Source organism: Diuraphis noxia, unplaced genomic scaffold (genome assembly GCF_037042655.1).
Source record: "Diuraphis noxia isolate RWA-SAM2 unplaced genomic scaffold, SU_Dnox_SAM2 contig0004, whole genome shotgun sequence".
Taxonomy (NCBI): Eukaryota; Metazoa; Arthropoda; class Insecta; order Hemiptera; family Aphididae; genus Diuraphis; species Diuraphis noxia.
In genome coordinates, this window is record NW_028301714.1 from 39764650 (window position 1) to 39788218 (window position 23569).

Genomic DNA, 23569 nt, shown 5'->3' on the forward strand with positions numbered 1-23569 from the left:
GAAGTTCAAATTTTGACGAAATGCATTAAAATCTCGACGATTTTGTAATTATTTTGTTGTTAAAATGTCTTAGAATTTTCAATTTTAATACCTGAGACTTGAAAATATAGTAAAACGTTATAAAGTGAAATTATAAAAATATAAAAACATTAAAAATTATACAAACGAATCCGAAAAATATAAAATAGATGATTCATAACAATTTATGCTACATGATAATCTTTACATGGTAATTTTAAAATATTAATTACTATTAAAGTATTAAACGAATAACTCGAGAAAAATTTAATTTAAAAATATTTTATCATTATATTCATTTAATATTTCAAGAAAATGTAATGTTTGAATAATTTCGTCCTTACTTCATTGATATTAATAATATCCGTTTTATGATTTAAGTACCGTAACGTATTACAATCAACAACTAAATATCAACTTTTAAGCAATTTAAGGGACTTATCTGATGTACCAATAAACCAATCTTAAGATTATAAAATAAATAAAAATACAATTATTCCTTAATTATTCGTTTGTGTAATAATAAACATTTGCATAGGTTACTTTATTAGCAACAATAGTTATTTAAATTAAATTATTTAAAAGCACGCTTATTTTCTTAGGGGTAATAAGAATTAAAAAATTTTCAAATATTTTTATTATAGGTAGTGTATTACGTCAGTTTTTTTATGAATTAAATAAATTAGTTTGTTTTATAACTGTTAAGTTTAACAGGATTCTTTTTAAATAAACATTGAAAAAACTGGAATAATTCTCTGTGTTAGATAATCTAGCATTTGTCAACTCAAAAGTTCTTTACATCACATATTTTTAAATATAATGAAATTAGCACAATATATATATATTGTAAGCAAAATATGAATTCTACATATAGATATTCATATTATAATAAAATATGTTTTTTTTAAATACCATGTATTAAGTATGTTATAAGCACTAAGAGTATTTCAGAATTTTGAATTATTTCATACTTCCTACTTCCTTTTAAGATATCTGTAATTCTGATTATAAACTCTGTATTGAAATCTGTCCTTATTTTTTTCTCCCTCATAATATGAACTCTCAATAGTTCTATTAACTTATGATTTGTAAAATACCAACCTATATCTTTACTTTCATAATGTAAAGCAATATGTATACTTTTCTAATAATCTTGATGTATTTGTGATATATCAAATATTCAATCTAGATTGGACATTTTGAATTAAATTTTTAAGCATTTAAAGTTTAAAAAGCTAAGGGGTAACCTTAAAAATTTAAGATCTCTAAACTGAAAATGCATATAAATAAAATAAACTATTTATATCAAATTAAATCAATATTCAATAGGTTAGTTAATTATTATAAAATATATTTTCATACAATTATTATAACGAATAAGACATAGATAAGTACTTATTTAATGAACTAGCTACCTTCCTCGACGTATAGTTATCTATTTGACTGAACATTTTAAAATTAAAGTTTGCTATGATTATATATAAATAACTATAGCTCGTTGACATTTTAGGATTGGTTAGCAAACGTGGATTGTGTATTTAAGGCGTTATACCTCATATCTCTCGCTATGTCTGAAGAAAAGAAGACATTTTCATTTAAAATCATTCGAATACTTTTTTTAATAGCTTAAAAAATTGCAGAACCGTTACCTGCACATTGAACAAACCATTGACACTTGTGTTTTTTAAAAACTTATTATTAGAACACAGATAATAATAAAAATATGCAGGTACCTATAATTAATATTGCAAATTACATTTACCAAAATATTAACCGCAATAAGCACTCATACTTTTCACCCAAGAGTACAACTGTACCAATACTTTAGTAAAACTACACAAATGACAAATGTGTAAAAATTGTATTTATTTTCATCAAGCCCATCTGATCTCTTTGCACACGAGTCACGAATCTCGCAACACTACATAGCTACAAAGGTAAAACGCTCGTGAATGATTGGCACGTAAAGTGGGTGGGCAGACACAATCCTAAAAAAAATATTTGGGGGGAGGGGGGTAAACCAGCACGTTTTACCGTGTAATAAACGCTACAGTTATAGGCTTATAGCTATTGCACACACACGCACACACAACGTTGTCTACCAGGCATAGTGTTATGGTGAAGTACGAGTAATGGGGAGCTAGTGGCAGCAATCAATAGTGTGCCCGTGCCATACTATCGCACGACTTATACGAGTATTTCCTTTAACTCTATACGCGATGGCCTATAATGAAACCACATGAAAAACAATATATTATACGTTTCATTAACTATTAATCTACGCTTATCGACGGACGGGGTTAAAATTAAAGAGCAAATTAATATAGTAGGGAAAATATTTTTTACTATTTTAATAGTGAGGTATTAAAAACATACTGATTATTTAAGTTAGCGATTGTTGTCAGCGTACAATAATGACGACTGGATAGTACTATCACCCAGTTGCAGGGTGGCGGCGGCGGCAGCGGCGACGACGACTGTCGTTTGTTGAACAATTGCACTGCACGTTTAATGGAAAAACTTAGATTTTAATAATAAAAAAATAAACGTAGATATTAGGAAACTGACTTTGAAAATATATTTTACTTAAAATAAATTTAAAAATAATGGTAATTACAACTACAGAACTGGGCTTGTTGCTACTCGGTGAGCTTTATGACACTGGGCACGGAGAGACTTTTCGGGGAAACACCCCGCTGTCATTGGTCCGTATAGTTGGGTTGCGCGCGGTATAAGGTCGCATATACGTATGATAATGTGGTGGCGCGCGCTGTGAAAACAGTGTAGATGGTTTTTCGCAGCGCGCGCTATTCCCGTGCATGGGCGGGGGCGAAATCGATTTTCTAGCTATGTTCCACCTCTGCCACTATTCCCGTCACCATCATCGCTGGCGTCATCACTCGCCACTATTAAACCGAGTCGTCAAAAGCGATACGCACAGATAGCGCTATCACTGACGGATGAACTGACCGTTGAAAGGGAGATCATAGGTATGTAGGTATACATAGGTACCGAATATATAATGAAACCGAGTGTCCACGTTCTCAAATTACATAAACGTAGTTAAAAAATATAATAAAAAACTAATAACAATGTTTGCTACAAAGATACTCATGCAATTTAAAATGAACAACATATAAGTACACTCTTATTGTTCTACATTTTTAAGATTTTTTTTTACCAAGTTATAATTTTACCAAGTTTTACCATCTTATAATATGTAAAAAATATAATAGTACTTTTTTTATAAAAAATAAAAACATTTCAAATGTAACTAAATAAAAAAGAGTCAACATATTTAAAATGCGAATACTTTCTTTAATTACTTTTAATTTACATTAATTTGCAGAAATTTAAAGCTTCTAATAATTAGTTTTCAAAATGAAATAAAAATGTAGATACCTAATTTTATTTTATTTATTAGAATAAACGCCAAACGGCTTATGGAACAATATAAACAAAGTAATGCAAATTAGCAATCATATAATAATTAAAAGTAAGATACAACAAAATGAATTTTAATAATGCATATATATCTAATTTTACAATTAATTAACTGAGAATTACCTGTGCTTAAAATATAATGTGAGGTATTAAAGCTAGCCAAGGCGCGAAAAAATGACAGTGCTATTGGCTATCAACATCATACTGATCAGGGGAGAATTATTAGCAAAATATTAGTATATTTATTTTTAAACAAAAGTACAAAATTTGTTCTCGCAATATTTTCTTGTGTACTTACCTATTATTAACTATAATAGTGTTGACTTTTTAACAATTAAGGCGTAGGAGTATGGGTTAGAAAGAAATATTTTATAAATGATATTCAAAGTAATCTATGTCCCTAAAAATGATTTAAATCACAGTCACGTAATATTATGATATATTACTTATTATAAGTAGATAATAAAAATAAAGGAACAACCGAAAATTATACGTCGGAATTATAAATAGCAAAGTTTTACCTCAAGTATAAATTATTATATTAAGTACCTAACCTAGTTTATAATAGTAAAAAATACCGAATCCTAATATTCTAGTTTCTATACACTAAGCTATCTGTCCATTCTTAGAATATATTGCATCCTAAAATGTTCTATGAAATCTTTAAAAACACACTTTTTTCCGTCATATATTTGTATATTCACTCAGTTACGCAATTATCCGAAATGTTGGACGTGCACTGTGCAATTCACATGGGCTTCCAGTTTTGAGGTGTCTCGAATATTCATATACGATACACGCACTATATCTACTATAATCTGTTAAATACAAAATATATTATTTTTTTTTATTTAAAGGTTTACAGGCTTCAACTGCTATGATTATTAGCCGACATTTTTTTTTTTTTTTGAGAAAAATAGGAAAAAATAAAAAAAAAGATTACAATATTTGATTAATTATAGGTTATTTAAGTAAGTTTACAATTGAATATGAGCTTAAACTATATTTTATTGATAAGGTTGTCTTTGGTGATGAATTGGATGATTTTTTAAGTAGATTCTACGTAGTTGAGGGCTTCTTTGATGTTGGGTGAGAGGTTGAAAAGTGTGCGAGTTGGCTCGTGTATTGCCATATTGGGCATTCTTCAAAAATATGTCTTATGGTGATTCAAGTTTGGCATGTGTTGTATATAGGAGGTTGGTCTTTACTGATAAGAAAGGAGTGTGTAAGAAAGGTGTGGCTGATTCTGATACGAAAAATATATTATTATTTTATTTGTTTTAATATAATAACAATAATGTGTTTTGAATTTAGATGGGATACGAAGGATGTGGGTAGAGTAGACAAAATTAAAATCAGGTAGGTACGATGTAATAATTAATGAACTATACAAATTTAAGGTCAAGTATTTTTTTCTTCATACACTCGTAAGTACCTACTACAGAAGCGAGTTAGTTGTTGTTACGAGTTACTATTAATCTGGCCAAATCTACCAAGAGTTGTCTTTTAAAACTGAATTATATTCCCATAAAAATATATTAATATTATTTGATAAGAGCGGTTAAAATAGTATATTTGAGTGTAGTCGTGTAAGGTGTAGGTAAAATGTTTTGATAAATTTAATAACTCAATATAGGTACCTACTTATTTACCCACTATAAGTATACTTATTACCGACGATTTTTAACTACAAATAAGGTAGATATCAAAGTGAAATATGTACCACATTACATAAATAAGTTGAGAACATAATAAATTATTTAAATAATATCCAGTAAAGCATAATAAAGCTCATATATTATTTTTAAAAAATCATATAATTTAAAATGATTAATATAATATTGAAAACTAAAGAAGTCAGTAGTCACACTGCTGTATAATATGTTTCGAGTGTACCTGGTCAGTCGTCACTGCCGAGTAAGTAAAAAAAAAGCTACCAGTGTAATTTGAATTAAAAAAAAATAATAAAAATCATTGGAGATTGATATCGGGGTATGGAAATTATATGTCAACATTTATAATTCTAAAGATACTTTTCAATATTGTCTTATAAAAGGACGTCACGCCCACATATGTTGTAACCGTCCCGTCTTACAAACGTAAGATATACCAAATTGTACGTTCACAATAATTCATTTTATTCTGATATTTTTAAAATTAGAGTGAATTATTGATTTATATTATAAAATTTAAAGGTCTGGTAATTATCTACCCAGGGCGTATCGGAAGCCTTAATAACTATAGATTTACGAAAACATTTATGAATACCTAATAATAATATGACATACAGTTTTTGAGATTATTACAGAATAGATTGATTATAATTACGGTATTTTGGTCAAAAACATTGCATTTAATTCACCTATTACAAAAATTATTGAGAATAATATTTTTGAGGGTAGACACGTCAGTTTTATATTTTATTACCATTTGACTTATAATATTAGACTTTCAAAATAAAAAAATTAAATTGTTTTGAGTCAATATTTAGACAAACTGACAAACCGACACCTCATTCTCAAATTCCTTCAAAATGTCCTATACACTTAACGCATTAATTCTAATAAAAAATAACTATCAAGATCTTTTATTAAATTATCAAACCTTTTTAAACAAAAATGTTATTGACTTGTTATAAGTTTTAACAACAAAATTATTTGCAAATAGTCGTGATTTTTATGAGTTTGATAAAATGTAAGCTTCAAATGCATATATTATGACCATATTATAAGTAATATTATTTTAATCTCCAAGTCAATTTTTGAGAAACCTACCTTTTATACTTTTAAAATTGTATCATAAATCATAATATCAAACATAAATTCAAAAAATCAAGTCACCCAATGACAGCTCAAAAATATCTAAAATATTTGGTGAAAATGTTGAGTTTCTACGTTTATGAATTTTTTAATGACTTGAAAAAAATTCGAAACTAATTTTATTGAAAATTGATTGTGCGTGAATATTGTCTTTTTCTTTTACGTTTTTTTTTTTACACAATCATTTCGTAAAGTTGTTTATGAAATTTATTCAATGACCTAAAGTAACTTTCATAACCTAAACTATTTTGACCGTATTTCTACCAGAGAGTAGAGACCGCCCTAAAAGTATAAGTTTATAACATTTAAATTCTAGAATCTGCAGACAGCATATAATTATTGGTTCTTCTTGTATAAAGGTGACGTCTAGAAAAAAATTTTACTGTATCGAAATCATAACTCTATACTCTGCAAAATTCAAAACTTTGGTGTTTACTTATATCTGAAGTTTTAAAATCTGTTCCAACATATAACATGTATCTTAAGTATTAATTTAAAATAATATTATATTATACGAAATATATATGTTCGAATAACTGGTTTTTATATTTACTCATTAAACTCAAAAACACTTATTTTACATTTAAAAAGCAATATTTTGAAAACGTGGAGTTACTTTTAAGTTATAACGTAAGACATTCTATAAGTCATTATTTAAGAAAAAACTACTATTTTTTTAAGATACATTTTTTACATAATTATTTTAAGTCAAAATATTTTTTACTATTATTTTATTGTATTTTTCAGTGTTTTACGTTTTTGAATGACAACGTTTTTAATTTCATATTCCGAAGCAGCATATTATTTGGAATATTTCAATCTATAAAAATCAAATTTTGGTCAGTTAGTTTATTAGGTAATTAATGCCTTAGACAGAAAGTTAATTATAAGTATTTAAATTTTAGATAAGCGAGAAGTATACCTCAACATATTGCGTGGTACTCTGTTTCTCCCCATTTCACACATAAAAACCTTAAATAATTAAAAGTTTTAAGTTTATAACTTATAAACTACTCGGTCAAAGTACGATTTTTTTGTATGAAATTACTCCAAAAAATATTCTACATTGAAACAGGTAATTAAAAACACACGGTGTTATTAAAAAGTAAAACATTTGAAAATGATAACGATAAATTAGGTACCGAAAAATATATTGTTTTTTATAAATATACTTTTATGGATTTAAATCTAAAACCTTAGTTGGCGTTTAGCGGTGATTGAAAATGTAATAAAATATGCCTCATAAGTCGCTGTCACAGTAAATCAAAACATTAAAAATACTTTGGCAACATTTTTATGTACCTAATAGTAATAGATGATATCTTTAAAAGCAAATCAGAGAAACAACAGGTAACTTAGAATAAACTAATTTATAATCATAGATGTACAGTAATAACATAATAATTTTTAAGAGCTTGGTTTTACAAATTTTGTCATAAAAAATTGCGTAATAAGAAATATAAATAGAAGAATATAAAAGAATAAAATTGCTTTTTCCGCCATCAACGTCTCAACTTTATTTGTTGTTGAATTGTCGACATGATCACGACCTCGTATCGCAGTCGAATCAGCTATAGGTATAACGCCACGATTTAAAATATATACTTAAGATATCTTAAACCATGACCCACACTTTCAATTAAAATAAAGTAAAATGAAAAATTTAAGCCACACTATTGCGGTGTCTGCAGTCTGCAGTTGCCAGTAAGTTGGTCTCGACGAGTCATTCTGAGACAACGCAAGCGCCCCTCTCTGCAATTTTACTGCGGAAAGAGTGGGCATGTGGGTCGATAATATTCCGCCTGTAGCAATATTGCACGCACTACACACACTACAATAATGATCACCCGCAATACACTATAGTCAATTCCCGTTCTATAACAATTATTATTTTAAATGCTCATACTCAAACACGCAATACTATTTCCCGAAGTATAATTTCATATTGCTGTAACGCTGTTCAATATCAATAAATGTATCAAGGGGATTTACCCCAACTGCAGTAGTGTAGGAATAATAGACTCTCACAAATTTTTTATAATACATCCTGTGTTACAACTTACAATACTATGACAAAGCTGATTTTAGAAAAGAAGAAGAAGAAGTGTTACAATGTTTTGTTATCAGATGTATTTTCATAACTTACTGTTCTCAGTAATGTAGAGATATTGTACCAAAGAATGTAAAGGTACCTATTACCTACTACCTAGACCCTAAGTAGCTTAGATTATTTTAAATATATAAATACACCTAATAGTTAGTATACAAAATATTAATAAAAATCATTTGCCACACTTAGGTTAAGTTTTTTTTCTAAATTTATGTTTTGTATTACCTATTCAAATTCAAATAAATAATATTAAGAAGATTTAATTCCGATCGTTTTAAAGGAGTTCGATACCAGATTTTTACTTTATGTGTGTGCGTGTCGTATAAATATATATGCGTAATAATAACTAATCATTATATGTATACTGTAATATTATAGTGTGCACTGTGCGTGACTGTAGTGTGAAGAAAATACACTCCGCATTCCCATACATGTACACATAATATCATGTCGACAACGTGTCTTATTCGTGCGCTATCTGAATGATATATATTTTTTTTGTCTAAAAATATCAACTTTTTGCCATCTTAATTGATGAAATCAGATATTCGACAAAAGTACAACTTTTATCCTCGAAATTTGACAATTTTTTCAAAATTTTAACTTAAAACTTAAATATTATTTTAATTTTTTTATTTGTGCCTTTTAGAACAGATACTTAGACTTTTTCAGCAGCATCTTTTCTGGTAGGAAAATGAATCTAGTTGGTAGTTTCAGCGGTTTCAAATTTTCCCAATAGTTTTCAAAAGTGTCAGGAAAACAAACAACAAACATTAAGGAAAACCTTAGATTTTATGCCAAACTTGCTTACGAAAAAAATTAAATTTTATTTTTTTAGTGCAACTCTAAAAAAATTAATTTTTACTGAATGTTTGTATTAGAAATTGCAGCTATACCCTATACACTATAAAAATTATCAAAATATTCTAATTATTTTTTAGCTATCCGAGATATATTAGGTTTTTTTAAAAATTGTTTCGCTCAATTGGCTTCATTTGGTGTTTATTAAAATCATAAAAGCTTACCTCTTCGTCAACAAATAAGCTTTCCTCTTCAGAATATACATCTGTCTGCTTGACGGAACTGTCGATCCATGAATTCACTTTATCTGCTACATCTTTTGGACATTTGGACTCAGAAAACGCATCTTCATTTAAATCATTAACGACTGCTTCTTTTTGCGCAGTTTCTATATCTTTGCAAGCAGCAATAGAACTTTTTTCATTATTATCGTTTTCAATGTTTTCATCATCTACGTTATTGTCTTCCTCTCCAGCAAAGTCTTCTTCATTGGTATCTTTTTCAGAATTAATAACTGTAGTTGCAGCTTCGTTTGCTTTTTTTTGATTGTCTATCAACATGGAATTAGCAACAAGCGTGAATCGCAATCCTGAACTGACATTGAATAGACGTGGTTTCTTTTTCTTTACCTTACATTTTTCAAATACGTTCCGAAAACCTTGGAATTTTTTTTCAATATCTTCAACTGTGTCCTCTTCCAGTACACTACCATCGCCTATTTTAGCACCGACTTCGTCTGCATGCATAGAAGGAACGTACGATTCTTGAACATTAGCTTTATGACGTTGTTTTCGACGTCGGTCATTCGATCGGTAGAAAACGCGGAACAACGATTTTTGCTCACGATTATTACGGACATTGCCTGAACGTACATCGTATACACAATTCGGTTTCGGTGGACTAATACCAAGTAACTTTGTCACATAATACTTACAAGTGGCCGTCGTATCCATTGCAGATATATGCTATTATACAAACACATTGTCGATTACTAAATTTCTTATATCATGAACACAATCAATGATATAATATAAAACTATTCCTATTTTCATTAACACGAACGCATAGTAAGTTCACACGCAAACACACACATACTAAATTTAAATGTGTGGTATGTATGGTGGATAAGGAGGATAAGGCATTCGTGCGAACATTTGTGCAAACAAATGTGCGATGAGGGGACATAAATAATCGCACAATTACACCAGTTTTTAATGTATACACTATATTTTAGAGGCCCTGTTTATCGCTTTGAGACCAATATATTCAAAATTTATTTTATATACTATAATATTATAGCTTTTTTAGAAGTAAGTAGGTCAAATGCCTACAACAATAAGAAAAAAATAAAACATTTAATAACATTTGTTATTTAAATTTAAAATTTAGAGTGATAACATTAAACTACCATAAATTAATGATAAATGGTAATAATATTGCAATGTTTTATTACTTAATACCCGTACAAATAAATGTTTTTTTTTTCAAAGTATTTGAGAGTTGGTTGACATAAGTACTATGTTCAAAATAAGATTGTAGTAACCAGCCAACTTGTGTGCAGGAACGTGGCTTCACTACATTGAATTGTCAGGAAGATAGACAAGCATAATTGCTCGACTACTAGGTACTGACAAAAACCGGTCTGTGTAATAAATGTTTTATTTTGAATTGAGTAAGTATACAAAATATATTATTATACAACTATGAAGCTCTTACTACAGTCTACTGAATTAAGTATTTATAATTCACATGATATTGTTATAGATATCCATTAATAATAATTCCTAATTAATTTATTCCTAATTAGTCTTATAATATTTAAAAAAAAATTGTAATTTCTCACTACAACAAAGCTTTCTCCACCTGTTATTTAAAAATGTGATACAGTTAATGAAAAAATCATTGAAATGTTTATTTATAAAATAAATAGTGAAACAATTACGACATTAAAAGAAAAATAACTGCGGTCTGAAATATACTTTACAAAACTGCATTATCACAGCAACTAGAAAAATTAAAAATGTTAATTTTCAAAATTAAAAGTTTTTAGTTATTGTTACTGCAATATTCACATAAGCAGTTTAGAATTTAATAATATTAAAAACTCCATAACACCTCAATTACGATTACCATTAGAAAAAAAAAAAAAATAATTTGAAAAAATATAATCTTAAATACCTAAAGGTAAAAATAGAATACATAATATTTCTGGATAAAATTCAAAATATTAATATTTAACAATTTTAATTAAATATATTAATATTCCTTATTATATACATTTATCTTTAGATCTATCAAACACAATTTCGCCAATCATTAAAAAACTATTTAATATATATATATACATAATTTTTTATTGAATTAAGGCTTCAACATTTGAGGTCATTAGCCTGGGTTTTTTAGTAGGTATATTACTATGAGGTAGCCCAAGGTAGAGTACAATTGGTTAGAACATGTGTATGTGTGGCAAGGATATTGATGGGTGGTTACCCATCTGGGAGCTAAAAATGCCAGACAGTGCGTACACTCAGACACACACTTCATAGTGTTGTCTTCGTAATACAAGTGCGTGACATAGCAAAAACTGTTTAGCCCGGTATGTAGGGATAGAACTACTCAATCTGTACTCCTCGTAAAAACACCAAAAGTTAACACAATATAGAAGATAATATTTTCTGTGTTGTAGAGTTTTTATTTGTAAAACATCTGATATTTTAAGTTTTCCAAATTTCAATAACTTTTGATATATTAGTCTTCTCAAAAAAATAAAAATGCTGTGACATAGTTAAAATTCTCCTTTTTACATGGTGAAAATTTAGTTTCAATTATAACCATAGACTTCTCAGTTCTTTACCACACATAATAGTTTTTGCTATGTTATGCACTTGTATTACGAAGACAACACATGCGGGTATCATGTCCTCTTAATTGGAAGAAATGATTTAAAGGTAAAATAAAAAAAATATATATAAAGTGGGTTTGCATGGCCTTCATAGTTCATGCTACTATGAAGTATGTGTCTGAGTGTATGCACTGTCTGGCATTTTTAGCTCCCAGATGGGTAACCACCCATCAATATCCTTGCCACACATACACATGTTCTAACCAATTGTACTCTACCTTGGGCTATCTCACAGTAATATACCTACTAAAAAACCCAGGCTAATGACCTCAAATGTTGAAGCCTTAATTCAATAAAAAATTATGTATATATATATATATTAAATAGTTTTTTAATGATTGGCAGAAATTGTGTTTGATAGATCTAAACATAAATGTATATAATAAGGAATATTAATATAATTAATTAAAATTGTTAAATATTAATATTTTGAATTTTATCCAGAAATATTATGTATTCTATTTTTACCTTTAGATATTTAAGATTATATTTTTTCAAATTATTATTTTTTTTTTTCTAATGGTAATCGTAATTGAGGTGTTATGGAGTTTTTAATATTATTAAATTCTAAACTGCCTATGTGAATATTGCAGTAACAATAACTAAAAACTTTTAATTTTGAAAATTAACAGAGACAATATATGCGAATATTACGTCCTCTTAACATAGATAGATTGGATCGATAAATAACAAAATATTTTAACACTGTTATTTAACAATATAAAACACTTTATTAAAAAAAAAATATATATATATATATAGATGATTTTTATTTTTAATAAAAAAAATAGTATAAAATGGACGGATTTGGTTATTTAAAGGAATAACCTTAACTAAGTTCTAATTTAATACAGTCACATTAAGAAATATTATATCAATAAATTATTAAAACAAAGTTATATATTAAGACACATTTGGACGGATATGAATATTTAATTTTTGGTGTTTTAAGTTATATCTTTTAACATAAATAACTTAATGAATGGTTTATCATTATAAAACTATTCAGTAAATGTGCTATGATTAATATAAGCTGTTCAACAACAAAATGTGATCACAATATTGTTCTTCTAGTTATCATAATTAAATATATATTAAAATAAATGTATACTCATTTTACAATATTATTGAATATTTCTAAAAAAAATCAAAAACCTAAATCAATCTTTAATACTTCACTAAAAATAATGAACATTAATCGTTCACATTTAACTTATGTTAATACAAAAATAATCATTGATCAATATTGCGAACAAAAAAAAATATACTTATCAACACTATAAGCAAATTGGAAGATGTAGACATGTTAGCTGAGTTACACCAATGATCAAAATAACAAAAGCACCAGGTTGTTGAATCATAATAGTTTCTGTAAATATTGAAAATAATTAAAATTTAAAACTTGATGTTTATTTAAAAAATATACCTTTTAATATCCAATTCAGGTATTGAATTATTCACATAGTGGCCAAGTTTAACATCAACAGAACTTTTCCTGCAACCCTCATACTTGTCAGCTGGAATATCTGTGCGAAAACCTTTTAATGAACTCAAACAATCACGAGTAATTCGTTCCTCAGCTAAACAAATTAAAATTAATATAATTATTATTAAAATTGAAGGTTATAAAAACATTGTTTGATAAACATTTAACAGTGAAATTTTAGGAGGATGAATATTAAAATTGGTTCACTCCTTTAGATCCACACTTGACCTTTAAATACTTATACAGCATACATACACAAACTCTTGATGTCTGATCAGTGGCACCGAATGAAATTGAAACTGGCAGTTTAAATAGTTTGATTAACCCACCACCCACCCATCACTTCAAAAGATTTTGAAACAGGCTTAACTAATTATAAATACACAATTTAATGAAATTCCTGAATTAAATAAAATTATAACAGCAAGATTAAGAAATATACTCCATTATTTTATCCACCCACCTAATTTTGAACGGAGTTAAATTGAACTACCTGAAATACGTCATGTTTGGCACCACTATACCTGACACACTATTAGCAACCAAACATTGCTATATAATCTACATGCAATGCTATTAATACAACAGCACATCAGTCTTATTAGAGCTTGGCACAAAAATTGGTTGATCCAATACATGATAGCAAGTCACCTCCTGTTTACCACACATAGTTAATAGAGTTTATGAGATAGGAGTATAATATTAGTAATTATTATTTATTATGTTTAGTTATTTTAGTAGGCTGCGGTGAAAGTAGGACTTAGGATTAATGAAGAAAAAACAGAATACATGGTGGTCAGTAAGAGAAATGGGAATCTGGTACAATAAGAATTCATTGAAGTGGAAGAATACAAATTTAAAAGAGTGGGCCAATTCAAATACTTAGGGCCAATTATAACTCAAGATAACAACATAAAAACAGAAATTTCAATGAGATTACAATCAGCTAATAAATGTTCCTTTGGACTTAGTAAATTTTTAGATCAAGAGCAATCTCTAAGAACTTAAAAGTTAGAATGTACTTAACTTTGTTAAGGCCAATTGTCCTGTATGGAGCAGAACCATGGCCTCTGATAAAGACTGAAGAATGGAGGATGGCAGTGTTTAAGAGAAAAATACTTCGGCAAATTTATGGGGCATACGTTGATGTTCTCACAAATGAATGGAGGAAATTACACAATGATAAATTGCAATCCCTTTTTCAGCGACCGGATATACTGAAAGAGATTAAAAAAGAAGGGTAGTTTGGGTAGGACATGCCTGAAGGAAGCATGACTCATTAATAAGAAGAGTAATAGAGGAAAACCCAGTAGGGAGGAGACTTCTTGGAAGACCGCGTTTAAAATGGGAGGATTGCGTTAAGAGACGCTGAAACAGTTGAGCCGGAGAGTCATTGGCAGGAAGTAGCATAGGATAGAGATAGGTGGCAGTATGTTTATCTAGAGGTATGGTCTTGAATGGCCGAAACCAAAGAAGAAGAAGAAGAATTTATTTTAGTAGATACATACATTATACAAATTATAGTTTGATCATAATTTTGACTCAATAAAATAACATAAACTTATTTAAAAGTAATCATTATTTTAAGTTACAAAAAATTATTGATTATTCATGTTACACATAATATAAAAATAATCCCAGTTTCAATAAATATAAATATTATTGTAAATAGTGTATATCAATACAAATTTACTTTAACTAAAATAACTCTTTAAACAATTTAAATATTATAATTTTCGAGTTATACATTATAATAAGAGTAATTATTGAATAATGATTATTACAATTTTATTTAAGATAATGTGATACCCACATATGTATTTTCCGTCTACAAGTGAGTAACACAGCAAATTTTACGCTCAGATCATAATTAGCTCTGTTAGTTTAAAATTTAAAGTGAATTGATCTCTTATAAAATGTAAAGGTAAGATTATTATCTAGTCAACCTCATAGGCTTTTAATCATATTTTAATTTTAATTTGAGTTATGATTATCTAAGTTGTACAGAAAATTCACGATTTTAAAACACTCATAACTTGCTTTTAAATTAAAATATGATAAAAGTGATAAATACTAGTTTTATTATTAACGTATTGCATGACCCGTCAAAAAAAAACTATAAAAGTGGTCGCTACATATTATTAAAGAGAAGTAAATTTCTAAATCAAATAGAATAACAAATAATAGAGGTACATTGAACATGAAAAATACAAACATGGAATTTCTTTCTTAACTAATATCATTGCTTATTACATTACTTTTGTTTAGTAAGGCAGGGTTAATGCATGTATACTATTATATACGTAAATATACAAATTCTTGTATTACATTACTCATTATTTCCCAATAAAAATATTTATTTTAAAACATGTACACAATGGTTTGTGAATTGTATGAATAAAATTGTCTTTTAAATATAAATAAAAATTATAAAATAATAAAATAATAACAATAGTTGATTAAACTAAAGAAATTATTATTTAGACTATTATGTGACTAAATGTTTGTTAATCCAATTTAATAATATAAAACTTCTACATATTTAAATATACATAATTTTATCTTAAAATTCAATACTATTGTGAATTAATTGGTAAATTAGCTTAAACTAGTATAACATACAGTATACAGTATATTGTACATTAGACTAGTGCCGAATTATTTTACAAATAGAATATAAAGTCAAATAATCAATAATATACTTAAATGATATGCTAAACTTTAAGCCACAGAAATATTATAGGCACTTCATAATTTTGGTTGTAGGTGATTTTACTCTAAAAAGCGAGGAGAGGAACGGAAAATTCTAATATCATCTTAACAGGACTTACCTTCACCATAATAACTTATTCAATGCAACACATTTAAAAATAAAAATTCCAAATTTATTGACAAGAAAAGTTGAAAATATTTTTATGTTCACTTGATAATTAATATTAAAATAAATAAATAAAAAGTCAATAATTTTAATGAAATATTAATAAAATAGTATAAATAATTACCTCCGACTCTTTCAATGACTTTTACGCATATATCATCTTCTTCGGGACAAAAAATTGTTTTATGCCACATCCATTTAAATGGTGTCCCACAGCCTGGATGTGTAGAAACACATTGGTAGCATAATAATAATGATTGAGCTATAAAATAACATAAAATAAATTAATTTAGTTATCTCTTTCACAGATTACTATCTATACTATCTACTATTATACTGATATAACATAATACATATAACCAACAGCAGAATGCAGATTGACATACCAAAACACCAGGAAATTAAGTATTAAAAATCTGGTCTGGTGTACCTACTTCAATTAAAAATTTAAAAATTATATGATATTTAACTGTGTGTCTACATTGTTTGTTAATTTTGGCTGCACTAATACATACCTGTATAGTATTATAGTACCTAGTATATTAAGTAAATTTATATTTTATTTTAAGTCGTCAAGAGTTTTACAAAATTTGTATAAATACTTTATATTCTGAGCAGATCAATGAATGCATTTTTTTTATACCTAGTGTTTTTTTTTAAAAACAATTGTTTTGTGACTGTCATCATTTTTTGAGGCAGTAAAAACGCTTTGAATTTTTATTTCAGCAAAGTTCCTGATAGCAAAACTAGATTTAATTGGTAATGCGAGTGGTCATGAAATTTAAATACAAACTAACATGATGTAAAATGTATATTACTATATTATATTTAATTTAAATTATGAAAAAAGACAATTCTTAAAATAAACAAAGGTTTTTTACGCAAAATTATTATTATTATAAATTATAATATATTGGATGGACCTGTCACACAGTAATTTCCGAGGCTGAAACTCTTAGTCAATCTGCTGTTGCATAGACCATTCACATTTAAAACATCTAAATATCCAATATAAAATAGTAAAACAGAAAATACCATAGGGCCACTCCCTGTAGTGTAACACTCACCATGTACGAATAATGTAGAAAATATCACTAATGAAAGAAAAGTTTTCGATTTCGTCATATTTATTATGAAGATATAATACAAAATTATATATTTTACTATTAATCTTTAAAAAAATATTAACAGTTCAAAGGTAAATAACCAATTTAAAATAATATTTCAACAGTAAGTCTAACTGACTGCTTAATAACAGTGCTAATCTACAATTCTACAACCTACAAGTTGTTTTGTTAATGATTAGTGAATCTAAATAGTAAATACTATCAACCAGACAGTAAACAAAAACAGTTTATATCAGTATCATGGAACAAAAATACCCTATATAGTTTAACTTGGAATAAAACACAAATTACATTAACGTTGATCGATGGCCCGCCAAATTCAATTATATTTTAATTTTAATTTTTTGTTCAATATTATATTACTCATTGATTGATTTAATAATTTATTCTAGTGGACAAATTTTAATGATAAATACTGTTAATACATATAATCAAAAGCTAAAAGCTAAAAGCTAGATTAATTGTTTGTATTCAATATTTTAATCTTATTATAATCGTATTATCTTATAAGTTCTTAGTACCTACTTATATTATACTTATTTGAAATAGATACAATTGCGATTACACATTAGAGTACCTATAATATACTGTCATTTAATTGAAATGATATTGGGAAGTTTATCTAACTTATTAATTTTATTTTTTACATATCATTAATACATCCTTGGTGGTGGTATTTGGATTAAGACTTTAAGAGTATCTTGCATTAACATTGTAATCTGTACTTGATTTTGAGTAATTAATACTAACTAGATAATAAATGTTATCTATCGAACTGTGGCGTATTATCTAATTTTATTTCTGGGGGGAGGGGTCCAATAATTCCGACATAATATAATATAGGTAGATTCTGGTATAAAGAAATTGTTTTAAGGAATTATTATAAGAATAAAAAATAGTTGTTTTATTATATTTCGAAAGGTATTTTAAATTTCAAAGTATATTTAATAATTGTAAATTACAAAATCTAATCGTCATTTTTTCTACAAAGTTCATCCAAAATGTCTTGTGGTACCTAAGAGAAAATTTTTTCTATAAATGGAAATCATTGCCAATCCGTCTCCCCGTCTCTAGAAAAAAGAAAACATAAATATAAATAGATTTATAATAGCTACCTGCTACCTACAGAAATAGTTTATTGGATAATGTTATGAGCCGTCAATTTATTGTTATAAGATATAGTTTCGACTGTTTCAAGAACGCGGTAGCTTGTCAAGCTAATATAACTGGCGAGCGCCGAGCAGCACCAGATGTAATATTATACTAACCATTTGGAAGCACTTTCGACCACCTTATAACTCAAAAACTATTTCACATAAACATGTTGAATTTGACTCATATATTGAGACCTGCGAGATATATATGTGATACAAAATTCATAAAAATATCTCAAATAGTTACTCAGATATTAACGTCCAAAAATCGTAATTTTTTCACCCATTGACCTATAGATAAAAACTCTAACCCAGTTCTAGATGACTTAGAAAGTTCAATCTTGGCGTCCAGATAGGTATTTCGGTGAATATATACCTCTGTATACAAAGGAATAAATCAGAAACTACAAAAATGCGTCCGGTCGAATATATGTCAGGCCCGCGCGCAAAAAAAATACGACTTTATTCTTTATATGTAGGTATGTAAATAAATATTAATTTTAAAAAAAGTTAAAATTAAATATCTTACCGTTTGATTATAGATTACCCACCACCAGAAGAAATGATTGTCAAAACGATAATTAATAATAAATTCAAAAAAATATACAATATTTTTTCTATTATCACACTGTAGGTATTCTGCAAGAACACGGTGATTACAACAGAACAGAAAATATTTTATACTAAATATCAATAATGTCATTAAGGTTATTAACTGAATTATAGAACTCGTATATTGTAATTATAGAAAATAACGCAAAAAAGACAATTATACCCCGTAAACGAAGGAAAATACAATAACTTAATAAAAACCATTTAAGAAGACGCCAAACCCATATATTGTTGTTTCAGTCTTAAAAACGCATAACTTAACAAATTTATGCATAGTATACCTATCTAGTTCACGTTTTATTCCGTTAGCTTAAAAATTATCGTGAATAGATGAATTATCGTAAATTTTCAATGTCACGCATTTGTAAGACTGAGACAACAAATACCTACGGGTGTGTCGTCTTTGTAATATTAACATTATTATGAATAAGTATCAAATTATAATTTCTGCACAAAAAGTAATGATATCCCATCAAAACCATATGTGTGAAATAAGAGCCAATATCTATATTGTGATATATGCCTTGGTTATTGATTTCAACGACAAAAGAAGTGAGATCTATATAGGTGACAAGTTCAATGATCAGTTCTGAAATTTCTTTTTAATGTTTCAAGCGGCAAAAAAAAATTTGGAAAAAAATATAGGAAGAAAACACACTGAAGTCTTCAACACGTGTTCTGCAATTCATTTTAGTATAATTATTATTTGGGCATTCGATTATTGAAATTAAAAATTTGAGCACACAACATTCAACTCGTGAAAACTGCAAAAAATAAATGAGAAAGAGGGTATTGGCACCCGCAGGAAAGAGTGTTTCAAGAAGCAAAAAAAATTTAGAAAATAAATATATAGGAATAAAACACACTGAAGTTTTCAATATGTGATCTACATTCCATTATAGAATAATTTTTAAATGGGCAATCAATTTTTGAAGTTAAAAATGTGTGTACACTAAACTCAATAGGAGCTAAAAACAGTAAAAAAAAAATGAGAAAGAGGGTGTTGGCACCCGCAGGCAAAAGTGTTTCAAGAACCAACAAAATTTAGAAAAAAAAAAGCGGGTAAGTCGTGGATGTCGCTCTGCTGTACAGTAGGTTACTGTAATGGATGGGATTAAATTTGAATGCAATGATAGGTATCATTGTATACGAAAAACGATTCTGAGATGATTTGTCAGTCTAGGATATATTATATTTAAATATTGTCATATATTCTATTTTGAAACAAATATTTTATTTTTCAATTAAGACGAATTTTGCATAAGGCATGGTTAATCAATTAGTGCATTTATCATGTAGTTATCATAATTCATAATAGGTACCTTATTATTATCATAGATATACGAATACCTGGTTTGAGGAATCGTTATCATTACGCGATTTATAAAAATTTAAAACTCAAACGCTCAAAACATTTTTCCTATAATGACGCTTCAAATTTTCTCTATAGCTATTTGAAGCAAAACTTATGGAACACTTGGTGTTAAATTTTACAACCTTAGATATAAATACAAACAATATTATGAATTTTGAACTACAAAATAATTTGCAAATATTCATGGTTTTGACGAATTTTTGTCAATATTTGAAATTAAAATGCTAATAAAAATTTAATTTGAATTTCCGGTAGACATTTTTTTTGTGATAAAGATTGACAAATTTGTGAGGAATCTTGTATTAAATTTTCAAATCTTAGATTTAAAAAGACAATTTTTTATGAATTTCTAGCTTATAATAATTTGCGAATTTTCGTGATTTTTACGTATGTTGTCAAAATTAAAATTTGAAAACATGTAAAAAAAAAAAATTGTGGCTATACATTTATTTTATTTTTCAACTGCTATTGTAAAAATATATTATGGACCCTGTATTAAATTCTCAAATCTTAAAATTAAAAAGAAAAATTTTTATGAATTTCGATCTAAGATAATTTGAAAATTGCCGTAATTTTTACGTATTAAGTTAATATTTGAACTTCAAATGCTAATAAATAAAAATTGTGGTAATGTATTCTTATAATTTTTTAATTACTATAAGAATAACTTATGAGGAACTTTGTATTAAATTTTCAAGTATTTCGATTAGGCCAAAAAGTTTTTATCGACACTTCAAAAAAAAAATTTTCAGAAAAATTGAAAATTTCAGTTGTTTATAAATACCTCAAAAAAAGTCAAAATATTTTGGAAATTAAATCATGTAAAGAAAATGCCAATCTAAATAACTGATAAAATTTTCAAGTATCTACGACGTATACTTTTTGAATAATAACAAATATTTAAAATCGTTTGAGGATAAATCGTTATCGTTACGCTATTTCGTAAAAATTTAAAATTCAAATGCACAAAATTTTTCCTATAATGATGCTTCGAGTTTTCTCTATAGCTACCAATGTTGTGCTAAGTGGAAACGACATCCTTTTATATTGATTTTAGGCCAAACAGCAGCCGTGTGTGTGTAGTCTCTAAATACTACATCAGGAGAAAATATTAATTGATATTGTGCACAACTATTTACAAGTATGTTCAAATAAACCTACGTATGTTTTTGTTTCTTTATTAGGTAATAAAAAAACAAAGTGGAATATATGATTCACTAACTAGGCCGTGATGTGTAAAAATATTTTGGACAACTTCTAAAAGTGCCATCGACAAATATTGTACTAATTTCGCATAACACTTCTAAATTACTTTTTGTTGAAAACCCAATTATACCATTATTGCAATCATTAACTAATAAAAATGAATCATTTTTATAAGAAACTAATGTAATTTCATTCATAGCAGTATGCGTTTCTGTTATGTTTTTTGGTAAGTTGGGATGAACAGATAAACGTGAATTTCTTATATTTCTTTTTATTAAAGAAGTATCATTTAAAGATAAACTATTTATATCAGAGTTTTTCCTTTACTTTTACAGCAGGTCCATCTCTGTACTTCATTTTTCAACATTTTGTGAAACCTTAACCTATGACCATATTTTATAATAACAGTTATTTGACGTTCAGCTTCAGCAGGCTACTAAAAAAATTATGAATAAGCCCAGATATCGTACGTGTATCTGTATGTAATAATCATCAAAATCGATGATAACTACTAACTGATACAAAAAAAGACAGACGAATAATGCTAACACTTGTATAATATTATGCTCGTATACTCGTATAAATATATCTTAATTAGGTTTAATCAAAGTTACGACATTACGGTATCTCATTTTTGGAGAAAAGTGGCTACGACCAGTATAATGAAATCCTCGATAAGAATACGTTCTGTCTATACACACATAAAAATCATGCGTAGAATTATTTAGTGTCCAGGCGGTGTACCACTGTATGCAATATGACGTATTATTGTAACAGAATTATTCAAAAGTAAATTATATAAATATGAAATATTTAAGTTTTAAGTTTTTAATATTTTAGACCTAATTGCGCCAATGATTTATAGCCGGGACCCAACTTACCTACTAACATATTTTATTCCCGAGCAGTGGCGTGTATCCAAAAAAATATTGGTGTTGCTCAAATAATTTTAGGTGACCTAACCCTTATAATTTTGTTATACCTAGTACCTACCGATAAAATGTCACTAAATTGTATTCCTATTATTTAATGTAATACTAATTTAATTTAGTAAATGACATTTTTGCACTAGTTGTGCATCGGATTTGAAAAAAATATATAAATAAAAAAATGCGGATAAGTGGGTACCACTCTGCTGAACATTAGGGGGGGGATGGATCTCTGACTAGGGTGATAGATATCATTGTATACGAAAAACAATTCTGAACGGAGATGATTAGTCAGTCTAGAATATAGGTATTATATAAAATATTGTCATATATTCGATTTTGAAACAAATATTTTATTTTTCAATTAGGACATATTTTGCATAAGACAATCAGGCATGGTTAATCAATTTTTCCAAAAACATTGCATGTAGTTATCATAATTCATAATACCTTATATAGTTATATTACATCATAGATATACATATACATGGTTTGAGGATAAATCGTTATCGTTATTACGCTATTTCCTAAAAATTTAAAATTCAAACGCACTTAAAATTGCGTCCACAAAAATAAACTAAAGCCATATTTTGAAAATAAAAATGGAAAAGGGGTAATGGCACCCCCAGGCAAATGATTTTTAAGGATTAACAAAAAAATTTGGAAAAAATTATGGTCTTTGAATAGGTACACAATGACCACTAAACT

The 23569-nt window shown here is 27.5% G+C and overlaps 2 protein-coding genes and 1 long non-coding RNA gene across 10 annotated transcripts in view; all 3 read right to left on the reverse strand.

Moving 5' to 3' along the window:
• Rbp (RIMS binding protein) overlaps window positions 1–10202 on the reverse strand; it is a 40283-nt gene extending 30081 nt beyond the window's left edge. For 2 of the 7 annotated variants that reach the window (XM_015521074.2, XM_089225465.1), the window contains exon 1: window positions 9417–10200. In XM_015521074.2, coding sequence (XP_015376560.2) covers window positions 9417–10145 — 729 coding nt within the window. In that variant the 5' untranslated portion in view covers window positions 10146–10200. Of the gene's footprint in view, window positions 1–9416 lie in introns of all 7 variants that reach the window. The other 5 variants (XM_089225468.1, XM_015521076.2, XM_089225466.1 and 2 more) reach the window with 4 other exon arrangements.
• Window positions 10203–10835: 633 nt separating this feature from the next.
• Window positions 10836–17761, reverse strand: crim (QVR superfamily protein crim). Its single transcript, XM_015521073.2, has 4 exons — window positions 17526–17761; window positions 16583–16720; window positions 13521–13674; window positions 10836–13463 (listed from the first exon to the last, which is right to left on the reverse strand). Exons 1-4 carry the CDS (start codon window positions 17581–17583, stop codon window positions 13328–13330), a joined length of 486 nt encoding a protein of 161 aa, XP_015376559.1. The 5' UTR covers window positions 17584–17761; the 3' UTR covers window positions 10836–13327.
• Window positions 17762–18552: 791 nt separating this feature from the next.
• LOC149056036 (uncharacterized) overlaps window positions 18553–23569 on the reverse strand; it is a 32698-nt gene continuing 27681 nt past the window's right edge. For both annotated transcript variants that reach the window (XR_016191519.1, XR_016191520.1), the window contains one exon: window positions 18553–18655. This is a non-coding gene — a long non-coding RNA (uncharacterized LOC149056036). The remainder of the gene's footprint in view (window positions 18656–23569) is intronic.

What these genes read in the sequence shown, in the direction of transcription:
- crim (XM_015521073.2), bottom strand. Translation starts at nt 17,583, where the DNA reads ATGACGAAATCGAAAACTTTTCTTTCATTAGTGATATTTTCTACATTA. An exon ending in AGTCATTGAAAGAGTCGGAG is followed by an intron (nt 13,675 to 16,582) that starts GTAATTATTTAT and finishes TAATTTGTTTAG; the next exon opens with CTGAGGAACGAATTACTCGT. An exon ending in CCTGAATTGGATATTAAAAG is followed by an intron (nt 13,464 to 13,520) that starts GTATATTTTTTA and finishes CAATATTTACAG; the next exon opens with AAACTATTATGATTCAACAA.